The sequence below is a fragment of the Lotus japonicus genome, chromosome 5 (assembly GCF_012489685.1).
Source record: "Lotus japonicus ecotype B-129 chromosome 5, LjGifu_v1.2".
Taxonomy (NCBI): domain Eukaryota; kingdom Viridiplantae; phylum Streptophyta; class Magnoliopsida; order Fabales; family Fabaceae; genus Lotus; species Lotus japonicus.
The window spans coordinates 20800333-20823600 of record NC_080045.1 but is presented as its reverse complement, the minus strand read 5'-3'; the positions used below and the strand labels follow the sequence as shown (position 1 = coordinate 20823600).

Genomic DNA, 23268 nt, shown 5'->3' with positions numbered 1-23268 from the left:
AAAGTAAAGATGAGGTTGCAGACTCTGTTTCAATAGGCAGAAACTTCAGCCATCAAGCATACACATCCACGAGACCCACTCACAAAGTCTCAAGATAAGATAATAAGGCTTAAGGCTTTAAATATTCATTCAGCACTAACAACAACATATAAATGGTTTGTTGAGTTTTACTTTTCATAAGCTGTATTCAATGAGCTTGGACTCAAATGTAAAATAAAACTATTTTGAATTGGAACCAGTTCTTGTTAAATAATTGAATACATAATCAGTGAACCAATTTCTTTGATCCAACTTATGACAAACAATAAATTCAAGAGTGTGGAGCATAGAGTTTTTTTTGGTAAACAAAATTGTATTATAGAGGTACTAGGGGTACCTCAACCCAGAGAGATATATTATGGAACAAAGGAAAATGAAAAAAAGAAGAGAAGAGGAATCAGAAACAGAGTACAAAAACAGGGTATTCAGTACCCCAGGTGCACTCACAAAACATAAAGGCCAGCTAATACTCTTCAGACCCACAACAATCACCTAAACTAGGCCTTCTCATATGGATTCTTCAATCCAAAACAGTGCTACAATGGTACCAGCACAGGTGCCAAATGAGATACAACTTCCTCCAAGCATTTACCAAAGATTGACATCAAGTTCTACTCTAATGAACTTGGCACAGGAATTAGCTTACCATAAAATGTGTTATGAAGATATGCCATTGCAAGAGTTGCAAGCAACCCAGGAACAGCGGACTACCCAAAATCTCTTGGACACACTTCGGACCATTCTTTGATTGTAGATACTAGATAGGTAATTATATCTTATTGACGTCCCAAAACCTTGTTGGTTGCAAAGATCTCAAAACTGTATCTTTTGCCATGCCATTTATATAAAATTCTTCAAATCAACAAGGAAGTAGCAGTTGCGTTGTTTTAATTTTTCAGAAAAAAAAAAACTACTTCACACAGTACAGTAAAAAAAACAGAACCCCCACCGGTCACAGCAAGAAAAAGAACACATCTTCAGAGAAAACCAATGAAGTACCTTGGATTGGCCATCCAATCATACATAGAGCAGCAAAATTCATCCAATCTCTCAATTGGGCTAAATCCACAACTCTGGTTTGAGTTTTTCCCCAATCTAAGAGTTTTCTCCCAATCAATCAATAGACACCTTACCTTACCCAAAAATTAAATTATCAATCAATCGTATTCATGGTTGCTTGGGAAAATCAAGCTTGAGAAAGGAGAAGAGAAACGAAATCAATATAGGGAAATCTCAAATCAGCCATACCTAGGGTTAGAGCTGCAGAGGGGCGGCTGGATTGGTGGACGGTAGTGGCGTTGCGTGGTGATGGCCGGTGGCGGTGCGTCGTGTCGTGCGTGTGTGCTTCAATCTTGATGATGGCCAGACCTAGTGAGAGTGAGAGGGTGAGGGTGTGGTGAGCGTTCCTGAGAGGGTGAGTCTGACTGTGAGTGTGTGAGAGAGAGAGAGGAGAAAATGGGGGTCTGGGTGCAAATTGAAATTTTCAGGGGGTTCAAAAAAATAACAATGCAAGGGGGTAAGTATAATTTTTTGAACCCCTGACTTACACGTGGGTCCGCCCCTGTGTGTAAATGAGCTTTAAACTAATAACCAACAACATTTCATCAAATATAAATAAAATATTGGCTTAAATAAGGTTTTGGTCTATATATATATATATAATACGTTAAGTTTGAAAATGATATTTCTCTAAAGTAAAGTTTGAACTCAATCTCTATTGTTTGAGAAACTATCCGGATTTGGTCCTAACGGAGGTGGTGGTCGGGTGACATTTGCTTATGACTTCACCGATCCTAAGTGTAATTGCCACATGACCTCAAAAATCCTGCCAGGTTATGTTAATTAGTGAGATAGTGGCAAAAGTCACATAACGGTCTGATAGGGACTAAACCAGGTAGTTTCTCAAACAATAGGGATTGAATTTACACTTTGCTCCACGGAGTGACTATTTTCAAACTTAGCGTATTATACAGGGACCAAAACTTTATTTAACCCTTTACAAAGTTAAATGATAATGATACATTTTTCTAGAATACAATTGATTCAGTCTATTTTAATTAAACTAAGATATTCATATATGAATATTTCCAAAATATCAATTTCAATTAGAATATCTTATGGTGGAGCAAATTTTCAGGAGCATCTCCAATGTAAGATTGCTAGTTGGGTTGCTTGCTCAAACAACAATGATATATACACACCTCAATTTTTATACACTTCATTTCCACATATTTTTATTCATATTTATCTTCTCCTCTTATCATCTATAACATCTTATACTTTCTCTTTCTTCCTTTTTATTTTCTTCCTATCTCTCTCTTCCTCCACCTCTTTCCACCTCATTTTAAGGTGTAAACTAATCATTATTCTTGCTCAAATACTATTTTGGTTGGCCCAAACTGCCACATAGGATTTAAGCAACCCAAGCAGAATTCGTTCCAACCATGGTTGCTTATTTTACTTTTGTTTGGATCTCATTATACCTCGTATATTATATTATTTCAAGGTCACGACACTATTCAAGTTCATGAATGAAAGATAAAATATAATTTTTTAATAAAAAAAACAAGACGAAAGAGAATAAACAACTGCTGCTTCAATTTAAGCAACCAGACTGTTACGTCATGTTACTCCAATGGTGCTTCAAAATAAACAACGTTACTTAAGTGCTCAAACTGGGTTAAGCAACCCCTATTGGAGATGCTCTAAAGACATCTTATAAGCAAATATTTAGGGTTATCTAAAAAAATAAAATAAGCAAATATTTAGATTCTTTCCATTATAAAGTAAAAATATTTAAAAAATGACAATTCATGGGACACGTGCCTATATGTAAATGGAGGGAGTACATACTATACTACAATGTACACTAGATATTTCCGTTATCGTATAAGCAAGATGATACGGTCAAGAAATGATTTCCAAAATTTTGAATTCAAATCCTTTTCAAAAATTCGCACCCTTTTCCTTTGTCACGTATGTGGCCTATATATATCAGTAATATATGAACAACTATTTTTTTTTATGATATATATTAACAACTTACTTGCAGCATTTAATCGGGAAAAAATACATCTTAAACTGATCAATCCTTCCACTGAAATTAAAATTTTCAGTAGCCAAAAATACTAATCCAGGTAAGAGCAAGATTTGACGTCTTGACACTAAAAATGGAGTGGTCAAATTTGCAGAAAATAAACAAATGGATTAATATAGTAAAGGAAATTGTAAAAAATTAGTTACGCTGCACTCTTCCCTCGCTGTTTTCCTGCATTTTATAGCTGTTAGAATACAGAATTGAAGAACTTTTACTTTTACATAAAAAAGAATCGTATTTGTTACTCAGTTACTTTCTTTCAAAATAAGTGTAAACTATAAACTAGGAGTCCAATACACGACTCTTTTCTTAGAAGATTAATATGAAAAAAAAAGTTAAAGATGTTTTCTATTATTTCTTTTTTTTAATTTTTAAATTATAATTTTTTTAATGTTATAAAATACTCCCTCCGTTCCTATTTAACTGTCCAGGAAGAGAAGAAACACGCATATTAAGGAGTGCAATTAATTTTGTTACTTTTCATAAAAGTATTATTTGATTTTCTATTTCACCATTTAAAATGTATATTATCTTTCCTCATTTATTGTTCCCACAAGGGTATTTCTTGGAAAAACACCATTTAATGCTCTCTTGAAACTCTAAGTAGACAGATATATAGGAACAAATTTTTTTCTTCATAGTAGACAGTTAATAAGGAACGGAGGGAGTATGTCTCGTTCAAAAAAAAATGTCATAAATGATGTACTGAAATCAAAGAAGCCCACAATAACTAATGGGTGGTTGATTCAAGTGTTACATGCTTAATTCACCTTAAGTAAAATCTCGGGTTCGAGTCTTGTGGATGGAAAAAACTCTGTTGAGAGAATTAATCCCACCATAATGTGGATGTTTCCGTTTCATACAAAATTGCCTCCAATTAAAAACACATGTCTCAAACAAAAAACAAGCCCATAGTAAATCCCAATCCAAGTACCATTTGGTCACTAACCACGAAAGCTACTACTAATAAAACAATGATTTTCATAATCATTCATTAGAATTTCACATAATTTCATCATTTTAAACTTTTATTCACATATTTCTTTATGTGTATAAAATATTATTAAATTGACCCTTAAGATTATTTTACAGATCCGGTCAATTATATCTTTCTATTTTTTATTTTAATTATTTTTAAATTTAAATTCACTTTTTGACAGAATTTAATTAATTGACTGTGTAAATTTTTTTACGCTTTACATTAATTAAACCTTAAAGAAAAAAAATTGACATAAACATTAACATTTTGACCAAATGTAAAAGGGAAAATGAGTTGAAGATCATTTTCAAACTAATTAAATAGTATATATTGACTCTTTTTTTTTAGAAACAATATATTGACTCTATCTTCAGCTAATAGGCAACTTGATAAATTGTAAAATAGGATAATTTTAGTAAAAAGAAATTAAAAAAAAAATAGTGAACGAGGTAAATGGTTGGAAACTCCGATAAACAGGTCACTCCCTCAATCTTGGCTTTTAATTTTATCCCTCATTTTCTCTTTTTCTCTCTCTCTCTCTTTGTTTCTATCTCTTTCTTTTCTCTGAGGAGAGAGAGAGAGAGAAAGATTCATGAGCTAAAAAAATATAAACTCCAGCACGAAGAAAATTCGACACAGATAAAAAACAAATCCAAATTTCACTTTCCCGAGAAAATTTCATACAGAAGGAAAAATCTAGGGTTCCCAATCATAAATTCTCCCTTCAATTTTCCTTCCCACCAAACACCATTCATTCATTCCCTTTCCCGCTCCTGCTCCTGTTCCTGCATTCTTTCATTCCAAGAAAATCTTGAATTCTCCGTTTTCAAGGGTTTCTGCATCGCTACCAGCTCGTGCTTCATCTTCTTTTTTTTCCTTTTTCTTTTTGATTTTTGTTTGTTCTTAATTTTATCTGGCGCTGCTGAATTTTGCGGGAGAATTCACCTTCGTTTTCCGCTCCCTGCGACCTTCGCCGCCGGCGAATCCTTCAAGGTGTGTGTATTTTTTTTTGTGTTCCTGAATTTTCCCCTCCATTTTTGTTTTACAATTTTGAATTTTGAATTCCTCAGCTTCGAGAAAATTAGATTCCGTTGTAGGGTTGATTCAAAACTGAGGATATAGAAATCAATTGAATTTTAGTGTTGGGTGTTCCAAGTTATGCTTTCATATTTTATTTTATTTTTTCTATTTTCGTTATGTAGGTGCTATGATTTAAAAAAAAATGTATATATATTTGGTTAATTAATTGCTTGCTGTTATCAATTTTTTTGTGATAGGTGTTTTGGCTAATTGTTTGATCTGCTGGTGAAGGTGCTTGGAGGGGCGGGGAATAGAATGGTTGATATAGTGGTTATTGGTTGGAAGAAAGCGAGGACATTATATTTTCAAATGTCGGATTTGTAAGATCTTTTGTTGCGTGATTGTTCATGTAAGGAAAGCATTGGTGATTTTAGATTGTTGAAGGGTTTGAATACATTTTTGGATCTATGGATTTGGAGGTAGTTCCTTCTTCCAGGGATTTGTTGAAATGTTGCGACTGCGGGTGTAGGTGTTCCTTCCAAACTCAATCCTCAGGGACTTGGATGCGTTCTGTTAAACGAAAGCATGATGAGTTTGAAATGGAGAGCCAATTGCATATGCCTGCGATTGCGCGGGTCGACATGGAGAACGAATGTATGGTCTTGCGCGAGATGGTCAGTGCGCAGCAAAAATCCATCCAAGATTTGAATGGTGAATTGGAGGAAGAGAGAAATTCTTCATCTACAGCTGCGAATGAGGCCATGTCGATGATCTTGAGGTTGCAGAGGGAAAAAGCAGAGATTCAAATGGAAGCACGTCAATTCAAGCGATTTGCAGAGGAGAAGATGACACACGATCAGGAGGAGTTCTTATCTTTGGAGGATTTGTTGTACAAGAGAGAACAGATAATCCAGTCACTTACATGTGAAGTTCAAGCTTACAAGCACAGGATGATGAGTTTTGGGTACACTGAAGATGAGGTGGAGGGTGATCAATGTGAATTTCCTCCCTATGAATACCCTCCTTTGAAATGTAACGTGATGTATAATGCCGTAGATGCTGATAATGATGACACAGATGTTGAGAAATATGTATTTGGTGAAACTCCGACTGACCGTTTGAGGAACTTGGAAAATAGGATTTCCCAAATGGAGAGAACCCCCAATTATAGCCAGGTGGATGGGGAATTTACAGGAAAAAATGTTCTAGATAAGGTAATTGTTGGACAGTCTCCGAGGTGGCCAAAACATTCTAGAAAAGTTTCTTGTGATTCAACATCATTTGGTGGGATGGGGAGAGAAACAGGTCCAGAGTTTCCGACGGACTCTCCCAAGCTCGATAGAAACAGCCGTAAGGAATTTTTTTCACAATCAGAGGAGGACCATTCCAATTTGAAGAAGGCAGATAATGGTTCAGAAGGTGATGATACGAGTGACAGAATTTATACAATTGACTCTATTCATTCTGGGGCACCATATAATGGATTTACAGATTCCAGAGCTGGAGCTGGTGCTTTCGAAGATTGTGCAACCACTCCAATGGAATCAGGGAATCTTGCTGATTTTGAGGATCCCTACGTAAAGAAGCTTTACATGAGGCTTCAGGCACTTGAGGCTGATAGGGAATCAATGAGGCAGGCACTCATTTCAATGCGCACAGATAAAGCACAGCTTGTGTTGCTAAAGGAAATAGCCCAACATTTGTGCAAAGATATGTCACTGGAAAGAAAAGTGACTGCAAGGAAGCCATATACTGGTGGCAGGTCTTCATTCTTGTCAATTTTTAAGGTAATTTAAAGAAGAAAATGGCTAATACCAACTCAATGCATGTATTTCTGCCATATATCTAATTGGACCAATACATCTGACTTAATTTATCCATAACATTTTATCTCAAGTTTATATTTGAGATAATCTCTCATCTCGCATCATTCTCGTCACCGTTGTTTGCCTTTCAGTTAATGATTTATTGCAAGTGGCTTTCAGCAAATCAAGTTCTTTGCTGAGTTTTTAGAGATGCCTTATGCAGTGAATGTATGAGACAAATGAGTCTCATTTAACGGTAGAAATAATTGATGTTGACTGTTACTGTTTTGTTGATTTGTTGATTATTCCAGACATTGCCTATGTACCCCCCCCGTTCTTCCCTTTCTTCAATGCTGCTATGGAAGATTTATCTGGCAATGCATGCGGGTTTTTTACTGACTGCATTATTGGAAAATATGCATAAATTTTATGAAAGCTTTCGAAAATATCACTTATACTATTTCCTCTTTTGGTTTTCAGTGGGTCGCATCATTTGTTTTCTGGAGAAAGAAAGCACAGCAAAGCAAGTAAGTGACCACAATATTGTTTGTGACTACTTAGAATATATTTTTGCCTGACTTGGAAAGTTCACATTGTATTTACATGAAAGCAAATTATTGAAATTCTCACCACCACTTTACCCAAAAATATTTTGAATTGCCGATGCTCGTAAGTGATTTTGACTTTAACAAGCTTCTACAATAAAATATTGAACATTGAGCCATATCTTTATCTTTGAAGATTCACCATTTACATTTGTAACTTACTGCAGCGGGCTTTGATTTTCCCAGTGTAAATTTAGCATGTACTCATGAATTCGTATTCTCTTCTACAAAATTAGGCATTTTATTCAAAAAGCAATTCCTGTGTGATGATGTCTACTAATTATGCTTTCTGGCTTAAAACAAAATGCATGCCCTATGAAACCATCCTATAAGAAATATTAGCATAATTACAACTATGACAATTATGCTAATGGGGGTGATTTCATAGGTGTTGTATTGTTTTAATACTTGGAAACATAGAGAAACATTTGTTACTTAAAGTCTTCAATGGCGATCCGTTACAAGAAATTATCCATCATCTAAAATGCTTGTGATCGCTGCAGGTATATGTTCGGGCTACCTGCTGACAGTGTGGGTTTGCTGCTGCTCCTGGACAAAGGAACACGCACAAGGCCATGGAGATGTATTTCTAATACACAATTGGGAGATTAGTTCTCCAATCTCGGTGTCAAATGTGGGAGCACCTACTAAATTTTAGTAACACTACTACGATAAGATTTTTTGGTCCTTTTCCCCTGGATCTTTCTCGCTGAAAAAGTGGTGTATTGTGCAGTGTTCTTTTATTTGTTGTATGAAATTGAATATAATTTGTTGGTCAATTCGTGAGACCTGGATTTGACAATGACATATGAGCATTCTTACTCGTCTGTGGATTGTTGGGGTTGAGTTTGAGGTACTTCTGTGGACAACCCTGTCTTGTACATAACATATAGCTGTAAGTTTTCTCACTCTTCATGCAATGCAGCTTTTTGTGCTGAGTGATGCACATTCAGATGTACAGTGACTTCAAAACCTCAACATCCAAATCTTAAGTGCTGAAGGGATGATCTTGCATTTAATATTATTCTTTTATGTTTATCAGATACATGTAAAGTTGGCTCTCTCCTTTTTTTTTTTTTGTCTTTTAAGTGAAGGCTTGTCACGTCTTTCTGTTTTCTAACAATGTAAATTGTTCAATATTAACTAGTGTGTATATTCTATGAGGTGGGGGGACACTTATGTTGAATGCTTGCTTTCATTCCAACGCCAATCCACGTCTTAAGTAGAACAGAAAATGAAAGAAAGATTTCTCAAATTAAATAATACTTGATCACTCTAGAAATAAGATGATGATTAGAACGTGGACAAAACGAATTTGTGGCTGCTCTTCGCTTACCATTCTATTGAAGTGTTTGACCTCGAGGGTAGATGTGTTAGAAGTTTGCACACTTTGTATGAACAGCCCTCAATGTTTGACCAAACAAGAGGGAAGTGAAAGAAATTCTAGTTCTTCTGCTGTTCCAGTTTTTCACTTTGTTGCTTGAATTTCTTTAAGGAAAATGATTAATTTTTTTATCAAAATATCAATTTTGGGTATTACGAAGTTAGTATAGAGTGTATGAAATTGAATACTGAGAAGTAAGAGGTCAACAAAAAAAATAATAAGATCAGTGTTGTAAAATAATAAGCTTTAGAGTTTTTTTTATAACAGATGTTAGTTGTTAGTCAAGTTAGTAAATTAGTTTCTCTTAAGAGTTCGAACTCCTCCCCTTATTTATAAAATCTAGAGAGATAATTATCGCACGATGCATCTCTTCTACTGATTGTTATGATTACATTCTCCATATTTGTGAGCATAATTGAACATGAAGTTGATATTCTTAAAAGCACTGGCATGTTGTTGAAATTCTTTTAGTGTGAAGTCTATCCCCGATTGGAATCCAAAATTCTCATCATCTAGTTTAGAACAACCATTAGTTGTAGATCTTGAATGTATTGTTTTACTATATTTTCATATCTTTAATTGTGTCAATTTTTGTTGTATCCTTCACCAACTTTTCTTCCTCATAGGCTCTCTATTCTGAAGAAAATGTATTTGTAACGCCCCGAATTTCAGGGGTGACGGTAACAACCTGATAAAATAAATATGCAATATTTTTCAAAAGGATTTATGAACATGAGTATATATTTTTTCTTTTCAAAGTGTTTCTAAAACATGTCATGCATACTCTCATCTACAAGTAAATTTACATCAAGCCTTGAATAAGGCAAGTACCCGAAGGTAAACACGAACGCACCCAACCTACAAAACCTAACCAATAGAAACAACTTAACAAAGAATCTATTATGTAAGGACGCCATAAATCCGACATACTTCCTATGGTCTCCAAATCCAGGAACCGCAGGAAAGCAAAACATCGGAACCTACCCGGAAATTCAAACATAAATTCCTAAAAATCATTAGGTGAGTTTAAACCAATAACGGTAAGCTCTCTAACCCAAGGCTCTAGCCTGAAACCCAACTCTAGTCTTCAAGTCCTTCACTAATCTTCGAGTTCTCATCTCCGACTCGTACTGAGGTCAAGCTCCATCGAGGGTTCTCCGTCGCCTAATGGCGTTAAGCGCCCAAACAACAAGTAGCAAATAGAAAGGGTTAACTCCATGCAATTACCACGTATAAAAGGGAAAAGCATGCTATTAAAGTTTAAGTGCATAACATGACACATAAGCTAGCAACATAATTCCAGATAGATGACGACATATATCCAACAACATAAAATCAAATCAGATATCAACAACATAGATTTAATCAGATATCAGCAACATAATAACAGATTTAAATCATATAACAATAACCTCATCAATATAACATCAATTCAGATATCAACCAAACCAATATAAGTGCCATGTAGTACAACTATGTGTTACTACCAAGACAGGTCAAATCCAAAAGTGTCTCGCAAGACGGGACAGTCACTGGTACGAAAACCATTGATCTGCCACTTAATATGCCACGAAGGCCACTCAATACGCCACGAAGGCCACACAGTACGCCACGAAGGCCACACAGAACAAGCCAACAACACATATGCACAAATATCACAATTTCAAATCCAATAATCAAGCCAGAGTAATCCTATGTTACTCTTAATATCAACAATCATACATCAATTCAATTCCATATCTACACGAACACATCAAGCTCTATTGAGCGATGAAACAATAATTCAGTGCTGTAAAACATAACCCTGTCCTATCCACTAGAAAGCAGTAATGATAGAAACCAGTAAACGGCCGAAGCCTCTCAGAAAACGGAGACACACGTCTCAATAAGTTCACTCGGCCGAAGCCTCCAGAAAACATTTTCCCAGTTTAGTACAATAATCATAATCCAATGTCAATCAATATAAACATCTTCATCTCAAACGCATGCAGTGCGATAAAAGCATTCAAGACTCAAAGACGCGCTAAAACCGAGTTACCCTTACCTTTTATTCTCCTTCCCAGCTGTAAGACCTGGATTTTCAGAACAAGTTAAGTTTCCGACTCACACGTAGAATCAGTGTAAGCGTGACAGGAGTTTGACATTTGAGAAAGATTAATGAAGAAGAAAGTTCAGGAATTGCTTGAGGAATGTTGCGTAGTTGTTTTCGGAGTTAGTGCGAGTCGTCTGCACACCTGCCTTATGGCGAGCGTGTCCAGAATAAGCTATTTCGCTCTTAAAGCAACGTTTTGGGTGAGCTTTCGAACTCTCGGAAAATTTAAAGATTCTCTTTATTTTTCCATCGACCAGCGTTTCATTTCGGAACTCTGGACTGTACGCACGATAGGTTTCACTTTCCGGAAGCTCGACGACTCTAATTTCTTTGCTTCGAAACCCAAGTTTTGAGCGAAGGATGAAGACTTTTTCTATTCGGGACTTCTAACGAAGATTCCGTCCGCGTTTCCAGACTTGTTTCGACGTTTCCAATCTTTCTTCAGTTGGAAGTTTTGTCGTTTGAGCATCACAGCAAAAAGTAGTTTTTCGGGGCAGATTAACCGACACCGCTTTTGAGTTTTTCGATATCGTTTTTCCCAAATCCTAGATATTTGTTTTGAGTTCTGGAATTCCGACGCCAGAATCTCTCTTAGAATTTCTCGGTGATCGTGCTGCAAAAATCGGAATCGCGAAATTTTCATTTTCCCGCGATTTCACCCGCCTATAAATAGCGCGAAAAAGCAAAATCCTCTCATTTTCTTTCCATTTGTGGCTGATTTCGTGGGGAGCAAGGGGGGAGGGGATTTCCGCGAAAACTTGACCAATCTTCGTGCAGTTCGTCCCTACTTCTAGGTATCGAGGTAACTATCATGAATCCTGCCTCTGATTTCTGTTTCTGCTGAGTTTCTGAAGTCGTTTCTGTGCTCTAAGTTTTGAGCTTTTTCTAAAATTGTCCGATTTCTCTGATTTCTCGCTTGGGTTATGTTCCTTATGTTCCCCTGAGTCTAAAACCTCTGTCAGTAAACTCTGATTGCGATTCAGTTGTCCAGGATCTGAAAAATTGACTCAAAACTCTTTTTGTCTCACATTTCGAAACTTTATTGTCGAAAAGACTTAATCTGACTTCGTGCCTTTAGGATTTGTTGTCACGGATATCATGAGGATCGTTGCTGTCAAATTTGTTTTCAGAACTGATAACTTTGAAGTTTTGAGCCTTTATTTTGGACCAAAATGCCCCTGCGTAGTCGTATTTCGGCCCGATTGTCCGAAAATTGTTCTGACAGTTTCTTTGCCTTAGTTTTACCCTAAAACTACCTTGTAAACTGATTTGATCGAAGAAAAAGAGCCGAAGCCCTTTTCTCCTTATGGCCGTGGGTTTTTCCTAAGGGGAGGGGAGTTTTTCGTTTTCGAAAACTTGTCCTTTCGTACCCGTTTGTCGTATTCTGAAGCTTTGATGCTTTGTCTATCGTTTATGTATTGTATTGCGATCGAACTAATCGATTTTGTGTGGATTCTGCTTTGTTTTTCCTCCGAGGTTCAGTTGAAGGAACTTTGGAAGTTTCAAGGCATTCCTGTGAAGGAGATTTGATTTGCGAAGCTGGATCAGCTCGAGGTTAGGGCAACTTACTATATATTAGCTATGACTGCATGATAGGCGTCGATAAATTCGACTTATGTTTTATCTGATGTTGTTTTTGATGATGAGTTGATGTTATGATGCTTTTCCATACTTGTGATGTTGTGCTTTTGTTGGATTGAGCGTTTTGACGCAATTTCGGAGTGGAGATTCATTGATCTGGTGATCTTTGATATTTCGGGTTGGATGAACAACCCTAGGCAAGTCCAAATGTGGGGTTTGAGACTTAGCCATATGTTGGAATTCTTAGACTTTCCCCGGGAAATGTATTTTGGGTGGTTGATCTTTGAAAACTTAGAATGATAGAGCTTTGAAAAACTAAAGACTTGGGAAACTTAGACTTTGAGAAATAAACTCATAACTTGACTAATTCGAATTGAAACAATTTTTATTAACGTTTAAGCATAGGAGAACTGAAGGGGAAAATATTTACAAAATACGGGGAAAAGTCGACCTTTGTTGTGGGTTTGGAGAGTTATCGGAATTGGGGGAAGCCACTAAGGTGAGCTATGGTGATGATTGAAAGTCACCGAGTACTCTAGTACTCTTGGGGATTGTTGTGGAGCCGTGTTGTATTGACCGACACCTAGTGCTCTTGTTGTTTGGGCTGTGTTGTATTGACCGACACTAGACCCTTGTGTATTCTGTGGATGGAGTTGTGTTGTATTGACCGACACTTACTCCGAGTTGTGTTGTATTGACCGACACTAACTCATGGGTTTGTTGAGATTGGGTTGTGAGCTAAACACTTTCGTGGTAAGGACGATTCGTTGTTTGGCTAACCACGTTGCATTCAATCGGGTGAATAACGGGAATGGTTCACCTGTGCATATCATGGTGAATAACGGGAATGGTTCACCTTGCATTAATGATGAATAACGGGAATGGTTCATCATTCGGTGAATAACGGGAATGGTTCACCAAGGATGAATAACGGGAATGGTTCATCCAGGATGGATTTCATCCAGGATGGATAACGGGAATGGTCCATCCATAGTGAAAATGCTTCACTTGTGGCGAACGGGAACGCGTCACAAATCCGGATACATATTGTGCATTTCACGCATACATTCATGCTGACTGAGATTGTGTGCTGTTTGTTTATTGAAGCAATGTTAGAGCCATAACATGCTAGGATTGTTTATATGTATATATATCAACATATATCTATACCCCATATCACATGTTGAGTGTATATCTACTTATTGCTGTGAGTTGACCCTAGCGCCTTGGCTTTGTTTGTATGTTTGTGTTTGGGCGGTCGGCCTGCTGCCAGATGTCGATGGCCGACTGGTGTTCGATGGTCTCTCCCTCGGGGGGGATCAGGTATGAGCTTGTGGATCGGGATGCCCCCACCGCTTGGGTGATCGATGTTGTGGGTCATCGAGCGACGTACCGGGGAAGGGTCATGGAGGACCGGACTGACGAGTGTGAACATCTGACGAAAGAAGTTCTACAACGCATGGAGCTGAGCTTCAACTTGCCGTCTTCAGTTCGCCGAGGACTCGGATGTGTGAGCAGTTATGGGTTGGTAGAGTTAGGCAGGCGTCATATTTGTGTAGAGCTCTGATTCGTTTTGCTTTTGGGACGGGGTAGGTTCCCGACGCATGGCTTTTGTGTGGTTCTCTTATTGAGGGATCACAGTGAGTCAGTCGGACTATAGGGGTCTTTGCTTAGGCCATTTTGAGGCCGACTTTCTCCCAGTGGATTGTAATTATAACCTTTTCACTCACACTTCTGGATCTGTAACTATTTGCCTACGGGCACACTACTTTGGAGTCACTGCGAGTGCGCGTGACATGGGAGTGCAGCTGAGGCTGTACATGTGTAAATATTTGTGTGTTGGTTGGGTTTTGTCTTTATTTTCTATTGCTTGATTTAAAAGGTATCAAACGAAAAAAAAACCTGTTTTCAGCGTAAAGTCTATTTTTGGTTACTAAAGTGACACCTGGAAATCGGGGTGTTACATTGTGGTATCAGAGCTTAGTCGAGTCTTTTGGGAGTCTTTGGGGAATAGGTCTTTTGTGCTAGGTTGTGTGACTCTGCAAAGAGTGAAAATTGATTGTCTGCAGAGCGATTTTCGCTCTAATTGCTTGCGTTACTACTCAATCGGATTGAGTGGTTTGTCTAGTGCTACCGTATGGTTAGTACTAATCGGACGTTCGATGGGATATAGGATGGTGGATCTTAACCGGATGGCGGAGGCTACACGTGAGCATCATCAACGACTGATGGCGACAGCAATGTATCAACAAAGAGGAATGAACCGAACTGGAGCTGGGGGACCAATGAGGTCAGGTTCCCAAGGCTACAACGGAAGGAAGAGCTACCATAAGTGGGGACCATATCAGCGTTCCGAGGGAAGAAATCTTATCTCAAGAGAGTACAAACCGACGACTGCTGATACTGGGGGGGAAGCCAGTTGGTGACAAAGGAGTGACATGTACTCGTTGCAGAAAGTTTGGGCATTTTGCTAACAAATGCTCAGTGATTGGACGGAGATGCTTCAAGTGTAACCGAGAGGGGCATCTAGCTGTGAACTGCAAGACCAAAGAAAGTCTATGCTTCAATTGCAACCAACCGGGACATTTCTCCCAAGATTGCAAGGCACTCAGGGGCGAATCATCAGGGAATGTTGGGAAAGGAAAACAACTTGCTACAGAGGAAAGGATTCATATCAAGGGAGGAGCAAGAGTTGAGGAGTCGAACGAGGAAGAACGTGGGAACGATGGTAATATTTTAACTGTTCTCGTATTCTAGAATAACTTACTCTTTTATATTCAAGCGAGTGTGACGCGCCTAACTTGTATTTACTACTTAGACTATGATCCTATGATTATTATCCCTAGTAGGACCTTATTCGAAGTTGCTCGTGATTTAACTATAGAGGTTACACGAGATCTAGAATAGCACGCGGAGCTAGGGAGTTGTTTTACCGAGGCGTTGATAAGGAAGCTAGGATCTCAGGGAAATTCCTTATGGGTACGAATCGTAGGATTTTAGGGCGTTTAGTTTTGAAGCGGAGTCGTTAGAGGATCTTTCGGCAAAAGGGATTCATTCGACCGAGTGTTTCACCGTGGGGAGCGCCAGTGTTGTTAGTCAAGAAGAAGGACGGAAGGTCGAGATCGTGGGTGGATTATCGACAATTGAACAAGGCGACGATCAAGAACAGATACCCGTTGCCGAGGATAGATGATTTGATGGACCAACTACGAGGGGCTACCGTATTTTCCAAGATAGATTTGAGGTCAGGCTATCGTCGGATCAGAGTGAAGATTGAGGATATACCGAAGACTGCTTTCAGGACACGTTAAGGACACTACGAGTACCTAGTGATGCCGTTTGGAGTGACGAATGTACCTGCTGTTTTCATGGATTACATGAACCGCATCTTTCAGGAGTTCTTAGATCGGCGTGTGGTGGTGTTTATTGAGGACATATTGATCTATTCGAAGGACGCGAATAAACATGAAGGACATTTGCGCCAAGTTTTACAATTGTTGAGAGAGAAAAAGCTGTATGAGAACCCTTCCAAGTGTGAATTCTGGCTGGAGGAAGTCAATTTCTTAGGCCATGCTATCTCGAAGGAGGGCATAGCTGTGGATCCGGCGAAAGTGGAGACTGTTTTGGCTTGGGAGCAACCGAAGATGGTGACAGAGATCAGAAGTTCTGTGGATTTAGCTGGATATTATAGACGCTTCATTGAGGGATTTGCCAAGATTGTTGGACCTTTGACTCAATTGACGAGGAAGGATTAATCTTTTACATGGATTGAGGGTGTGTGGTTCCGTAGCGGAATCGTTAGGAACTTGATATCAGGATAATTGTGGTTACTGGATGTTAGGATCTCATTGTCTGTTCCAGTGGGTTTTTCTAAATTTCCACCTTCGATGTATTAGGCCTGATCAACCTAATATTGAGGGGGTGATATTCGGAATCACAGCTGGTTATGGACTTTGATAGAAGGACGGGTAAGATGAATTTGAATTGATTGAGGATTAGTCGGATTTGGGAGGAAAGTTCGTGTTAAGCATTTGATTGTACAAGATTAAGATTTGAACCTTTGGAAGTTGATGATTTTCGTATAGACATTGATTGGTTAGTTCGTGTGATTACTCCAAGTAGAGGTAGACTAAGCCAATAGAATTGATGTTGGAAAATCTTTAAGTATTTTCTCGGAAGTTATGAAGTCATAGGTTATGTGATTTCTGACGTGGGATTATTAGAGATTAGATAGGTTGGATTTAATATCCGGTTATAGATGATTGTTTGATGGTAGCGAGATTGAGAAGAATTAACTCTGAACTAGATTGTTATAGTCGAGTTCGAGGAATAAGTTTTGCTAAGCGTTGGATTAATATGTGGAGACATTATAGTCTTAAGAGATGAATTTTCGCTTGAAAAGTGTTGAATTAATGATTAAGTTGGAGAAAGAAAGTTTTAGCATAAGTTGAATACTTGAGGTTGGTGATATGGATTCCAAGGAAATATGCTGAGATTACTAAGTGAGATTTACTAAGTTGGATTGAAATCTTAGGGTTAAGATTGAATCTTGAGAGTCGAGAATCGCATACGAGTAAGAGATCTTACAGTTATAGCTGTGACAATAGGAGTTGAATCTTAGAAGAATGAAGACCTGGAGATGGGTTTCGGGTTAAGACCATTGAGGTATAATATAAGAGTGATCTTGAAGTAAATGAATCTTGGGTTGTGTAGGGTGATAAGGTTGGTTATAAGTTGGTGATCGATTGATGTTGATCATGAGGTTGCAGACATAATGAGCCATGTGATATGATTTGAATGATGTTAGCATAATAAGTTGTGGATGTGAAAGCATGACGACACTGGTCAGGTAGTTTGGGTAAGTGAAGGAGTTATAGTTTTTAAGAAACGGATATTCATTTAAGAAGTATTGAAGGATTAAAGGACATTAGAGGACCAAACTTGGAGAAGGTTTAGGTTTTAAATCTATGAATGTCTGTCTAAGGTGTGAAGGACTCAAAGTTTGTCAGAATTTGATTGGGAGATTAAGAAGTTGATTGACGAGATGGTGGTTGAGTCCCAAAAGGAGGGTGTTGGTGTTAAGATGAATACTTGAAGTTGTTATGTTTGGACAAGTTTCTTAGAGCTTAAGAGTGGATGAAACTTTGTTATGGATTTTGATGATGCATATTACGGTTAACAAGTGAATTTTACTAAGGTTGAATGAGAATCCTAGGGCTAAGGTTGACCTAGTGAGCTGAGATTCATGTACACATACGAGATTTAGTGGTGTTAGCGGTTACGATAGAGTTAAATCTCAGAATGTTGAAGGATCGGATGATAAGATGGCTAGTTAAGTCCCTTGAGGTATAGTTATGATGTAATCTACTAGAGGATAAGTCTCGATTTATGCGAAGTGTTAGGGATTTCAGTAAGTGTAAATAGGTTTGAGTGAGGGAAGTTCTAAGGAAGAAGACGATAATAATGGATTGTTAGATATTAAGAAGAGGATTATCTTATAAGTTGTTGGTAACTTGATGTTGAAGGGGATAAGATTAGTGAAGGACAAGAAATAAGGACATAAGTCGATTTTTAATTCGAATGGTGACTAAGTAGGAGATTGATTTCATTGTGCGAGTGATGATAGTTACGAAGTTGGATGTGACGTTAATGGACTATTAGATTCCAACGCAATGTTTCGTCTAAGAGTTATCGAACGAACAAGTGATGGACTGTAGATGAAGATCACGAGGACAAGTTGAGTATCTACTTTGAGATGACAGAGAGGCACTGAGTTTAAGAAGAATTCCGGACGACCGAAAGTAAAGAAGTAAGTGGCTAAGGTTGTGCGACTGCACGGAATGCCAACCGGTATCATTTCAAGCAGAGGTCCGACGCAAGTAATCGAGTCAGACGACATGAGGTTGAATGATGTTTTGTCTTTTGAGACGCCGATAGTTAGCAGTGGGGATAGAAGAGTGAAACAGTTAAGGGGAAGGCAGATTGCTTAAGTAAAGATTTTGAGGAACAATGACACAGGCACTACTACATGGGAATTGGAAGATAAGATCAAGGAACTGTATTCCGAACTTTTTGCAGAACTCTGAGTTTCGAGGACGAAACTTTCTTTTTGGAGGGGAGTATTGTAAGACCTGGATTTTCAGAACAAGTTAAGTTTCCGACTCACACGTAGAATCAGTGTAAGCGTGACAGGAGTTTGACATTTGAGAAAGATTAATGAAGAAGAAAGTTCAGGAATTGCTTGAGGAATGTTGCGTAGTTGTTTTCGGAGTTAGTGCGAGTCGTCTGCACACCTGCCTTATGGCGAGCGTGTCCAGAATAAGCTATTTCGCTCTTAAAGCAACGTTTTGGGTGAGCTTTCGAACTCTCGGAAAATTTAAAGATTCTCTTTATTTTTCCATCGACCAGCGTTTCATTTCGGAACTCTGGACTGTACGCACGATAGGTTTCACTTTCCGGAAGCTCGACGACTCTAATTTCTTTGCTTCGAAACCCAAGTTTTGAGCGAAGGATGAAGACTTTTTCTATTCGGGACTTCTAACGAAGATTCCGTCCGCGTTTCCAGACTTGTTTCGACGTTTCCAATCTTTCTTCAGTTGGAAGTTTTGTCGTTTGAGCATCACAGCAAAAAGTAGTTTTTCGGGGCAGATTAACCGACACCGCTTTTGAGTTTTTCGATATCGTTTTTCCCAAATCCTAGATATTTGTTTTGAGTTCTGGAATTCCGACGCCAGAATCTCTCTTAGAATTTCTCGGTGATCGTGCTGCAAAAATCGGAATCGCGAAATTTTCATTTTCCCGCGATTTCACCCGCCTATAAATAGCGCGAAAAAGCAAAATCCTCTCATTTTCTTTCCATTTGTGGCTGATTTCGTGGGGAGCAAGGGGGGAGGGGATTTCCGCGAAAACTTGACCAATCTTCGTGCAGTTCGTCCCTACTTCTAGGTATCGAGGTAACTATCATGAATCCTGCCTCTGATTTCTGTTTCTGCTGAGTTTCTGAAGTCGTTTCTGTGCTCTAAGTTTTGAGCTTTTTCTAAAATTGTCTGATTTCTCTGATTTCTCGCTTGGGTTATGTTCCTTATGTTCCCCTGAGTCTAAAACCTCTGTCAGTAAACTCTGATTGCGATTCAGTTGTCCAGGATCTGAAAAATTGACTCAAAACTCTTTTTGTCTCACATTTCGAAACTTTATTGTCGAAAAGACTTAATCTGACTTCGTGCCTTTAGGATTTGTTGTCACGGATATCATGAGGATCGTTGCTGTCAAATTTGTTTTCAGAACTGATAACTTTGAAGTTTTGAGCCTTTATTTTGGACCAAAATGCCCCTGCGTAGTCGTATTTCGGCCCGATTGTCCGAAAATTGTTCTGACAGTTTCTTTGCCTTAGTTTTACCCTAAAACTACCTTGTAAACTGATTTGATCGAAGAAAAAGAGCCGAAGCCCTTTTCTCCTTATGGCCGTGGGTTTTTCCTAAGGGGAGGGGAGTTTTTCGTTTTCGAAAACTTGTCCTTTCGTACCCGTTTGTCGTATTCTGAAGCTTTGATGCTTTGTCTATCGTTTATGTATTGTATTGCGATCGAACTAATCGATTTTGTGTGGATTCTGCTTTGTTTTTCCTCCGAGGTTCAGTTGAAGGAACTTTGGAAGTTTCAAGGCATTCCTGTGAAGGAGATTTGATTTGCGAAGCTGGATCAGCTCGAGGTTAGGGCAACTTACTATATATTAGCTATGACTGCATGATAGGCGTCGATAAATTCGACTTATGTTTTATCTGATGTTGTTTTTGATGATGAGTTGATGTTATGATGCTTTTCCATACTTGTGATGTTGTGCTTTTGTTGGATTGAGCGTTTTGACGCAATTTCGGAGTGGAGATTCATTGATCTGGTGATCTTTGATATTTCGGGTTGGATGAACAACCCTAGGCAAGTCCAAATGTGGGGTTTGAGACTTAGCCATATGTTGGAATTCTTAGACTTTCCCCGGGAAATGTATTTTGGGTGGTTGATCTTTGAAAACTTAGAATGATAGAGCTTTGAAAAACTAAAGACTTGGGAAACTTAGACTTTGAGAAATAAACTCATAACTTGACTAATTCGAATTGAAACAATTTTTATTAACGTTTAAGCATAGGAGAACTGAAGGGGAAAATATTTACAAAATACGGGGAAAAGTCGACCTTTGTTGTGGGTTTGGAGAGTTATCGGAATTGGGGGAAGCCACTAAGGTGAGCTATGGTGATGATTGAAAGTCACCGAGTACTCTAGTACTCTTGGGGATTGTTGTGGAGCCGTGTTGTATTGACCGACACCTAGTGCTCTTGTTGTTTGGGCTGTGTTGTATTGACCGACACTAGACCCTTGTGTATTCTGTGGATGGAGTTGTGTTGTATTGACCGACACTTACTCCGAGTTGTGTTGTATTGACCGACACTAACTCATGGGTTTGTTGAGATTGGGTTGTGAGCTAAACACTTTCGTGGTAAGGACGATTCGTTGTTTGGCTAACCACGTTGCATTCAATCGGGTGAATAACGGGAATGGTTCACCTGTGCATATCATGGTGAATAACGGGAATGGTTCACCTTGCATTAATGATGAATAACGGGAATGGTTCATCATTCGGTGAATAACGGGAATGGTTCACCAAGGATGAATAACGGGAATGGTTCATCCAGGATGGATTTCATCCAGGATGGATAACGGGAATGGTCCATCCATAGTGAAAATGCTTCACTTGTGGCGAACGGGAACGCGTCACAAATCCGGATACATATTGTGCATTTCACGCATACATTCATGCTGACTGAGATTGTGTGCTGTTTGTTTATTGAAGCAATGTTAGAGCCATAACATGCTAGGATTGTTTATATGTATATATATCAACATATATCTATACCCCATATCACATGTTGAGTGTATATCTACTTATTGCTGTGAGTTGACTCTAGCGCCTTGGCTTTGTTTGTATGTTTGTGTTTGGGCGGTCGGCCTGCTGCCAGATGTCGATGGCCGACTGGTGTTCGATGGTCTCTCCCTCGGGGGGGATCAGGTATGAGCTTGTGGATCGGGATGCCCCCACCGCTTGGGTGATCGATGTTGTGGGTCATCGAGCGACGTACCGGGGAAGGGTCATGGAGGACCGGACTGACGAGTGTGAACATCTGACGAAAGAAGTTCTACAACGCATGGAGCTGAGCTTCAACTTGCCGTCTTCAGTTCGCCGAGGACTCGGATGTGTGAGCAGTTATGGGTTGGTAGAGTTAGGCAGGCGTCATATTTGTGTAGAGCTCTGATTCGTTTTGCTTTTGGGACGGGGTAGGTTCCCGACGCATGGCTTTTGTGTGGTTCTCTTATTGAGGGATCACAGTGAGTCAGTCGGACTATAGGGGTCTTTGCTTAGGCCATTTTGAGGCCGACTTTCTCCCAGTGGATTGTAATTATAACCTTTTCACTCACACTTCTGGATCTGTAACTATTTGCCTACGGGCACACTACTTTGGAGTCACTGCGAGTGCGCGTGACATGGGAGTGCAGCTGAGGCTGTACATGTGTAAATATTTGTGTGTTGGTTGGGTTTTGTCTTTATTTTCTATTGCTTGATTTAAAAGGTATCAAACGAAAAAAAAACCTGTTTTCAGCGTAAAGTCTATTTTTGGTTACTAAAGTGACACCTGGAAATCGGGGTGTTACACCAGCTCGATATCACAGACCGATCCAAAGTCAAACTCCTGAATTCAGCAAGTCCCCTGGTGCGTCTTCCTCCGTTGTGAAACCTCACAACTTGTTCCAAACCTCTTTCCTCAGCTCAACTTGCTCCAAACCTTAAGCACAATATCATTTCTTAGTCACTAAGAAACAATACAATCCAATAACACTAAACAAGACAGAAAGAAAGCTTTTACAACTTCAGAGTTTGACACTTGAGCACGAATGGACAACAGAGACTTCGTTCGCTAAAACGTGCATAACCCGAGCTACAGAACTCGGAATAACATGAAACCAAGGCCAAAATTTCGACAATCGAAAGAGCTACGCTATAGCTCAGGCCATACAGACCCAAAAATGATTTTTGGACACGGTGCCACATCAACAAGTTTCGGCCATAGCCAAAAATAGGGTTCCCCGAACTTTTTCTTCGATCTAGTTTAATTCCTAGGTATTCTTAGGCGATATCTAGGCCAGGGAAACTCTCAGAAAAATTATCAGGTCGAAAACTAACACAGGGGTATTTTGGTCAGTGTTTTTAGCTCGGAAATTCAAAGTTGGAATTTTGAAAAATAAATTTGATGAGCTTGATCCTAACGACATTTATAACAACTAATCCTACTGGCGCTAAGCTCAGTCGAGAGTTTTCGAACCAAAAAGCGAAGCTTTTACATGAAAATGGGTATTTCCAGAAAAATGGAGCTCTGCGATGATTCGGCGAGATTCGACGTACAACAACTAGATATTCATGCTCTTGGGCATGTAGGGAATAAGTTTTGACAGAGAAATCAAGTTATTTGGACACTTTTACAAAAAACTCAAAACTCTGAGCACAGAAAGACATAGAGAAAAACGACAGAATTTACGATCAGAGGTAAGGAATAGCATCAGTACCTCGAGGCCTACGTATAGGAACTGACTCTGCGACGATCAGGCAAGAATCGGCGAAAATCTT

The 23268-nt window shown here is 38.8% G+C and overlaps 1 protein-coding gene and 1 long non-coding RNA gene across 3 annotated transcripts; one reads left to right on the top strand and one right to left on the bottom strand.

Moving 5' to 3' along the window:
- Window positions 1-209: 209 nt before the first annotated feature.
- On the bottom strand, window positions 210-1522 carry LOC130721221 (uncharacterized). Its single transcript, XR_009013361.1, has 2 exons — window positions 1288-1522; window positions 210-1167 (listed from the first exon to the last, which is right to left on the bottom strand). It is a non-coding gene; the product is annotated as an uncharacterized LOC130721221 (long non-coding RNA).
- Window positions 1523-4632: 3110 nt separating this feature from the next.
- Window positions 4633-8590, top strand: LOC130717576 (myosin-binding protein 7-like). Of its 2 annotated transcripts, none has more exons than XM_057567844.1 (4): window positions 4633-5108; window positions 5427-6922; window positions 7421-7467; window positions 8049-8590. In XM_057567844.1, exons 2-4 carry the CDS (start codon window positions 5603-5605, stop codon window positions 8155-8157), a joined length of 1476 nt encoding a protein of 491 aa, XP_057423827.1. In that variant the 5' UTR covers window positions 4633-5108; window positions 5427-5602; the 3' UTR covers window positions 8158-8590. The 2 variants fall into 2 exon arrangements, with proteins under 2 accessions (XP_057423827.1, XP_057423826.1); XM_057567843.1 differs by having other exon boundaries at window positions 5393-6922.
- Window positions 8591-23268: the final 14678 nt, after the last annotated feature.

Coding starts and splice junctions, on each gene's coding strand:
- LOC130717576 (XM_057567844.1), top strand. CDS start 5,603: ATGGATTTGGAGGTAGTTCCTTCTTCCAGGGATTTGTTGAAATGTTGC. Junction 6,923..7,420: donor CATTCTTGTCAATTTTTAAG/GTAATTTAAAGA, acceptor TTTGGTTTTCAG/TGGGTCGCATCATTTGTTTT. Junction 7,468..8,048: donor AAGAAAGCACAGCAAAGCAA/GTAAGTGACCAC, acceptor TGATCGCTGCAG/GTATATGTTCGGGCTACCTG.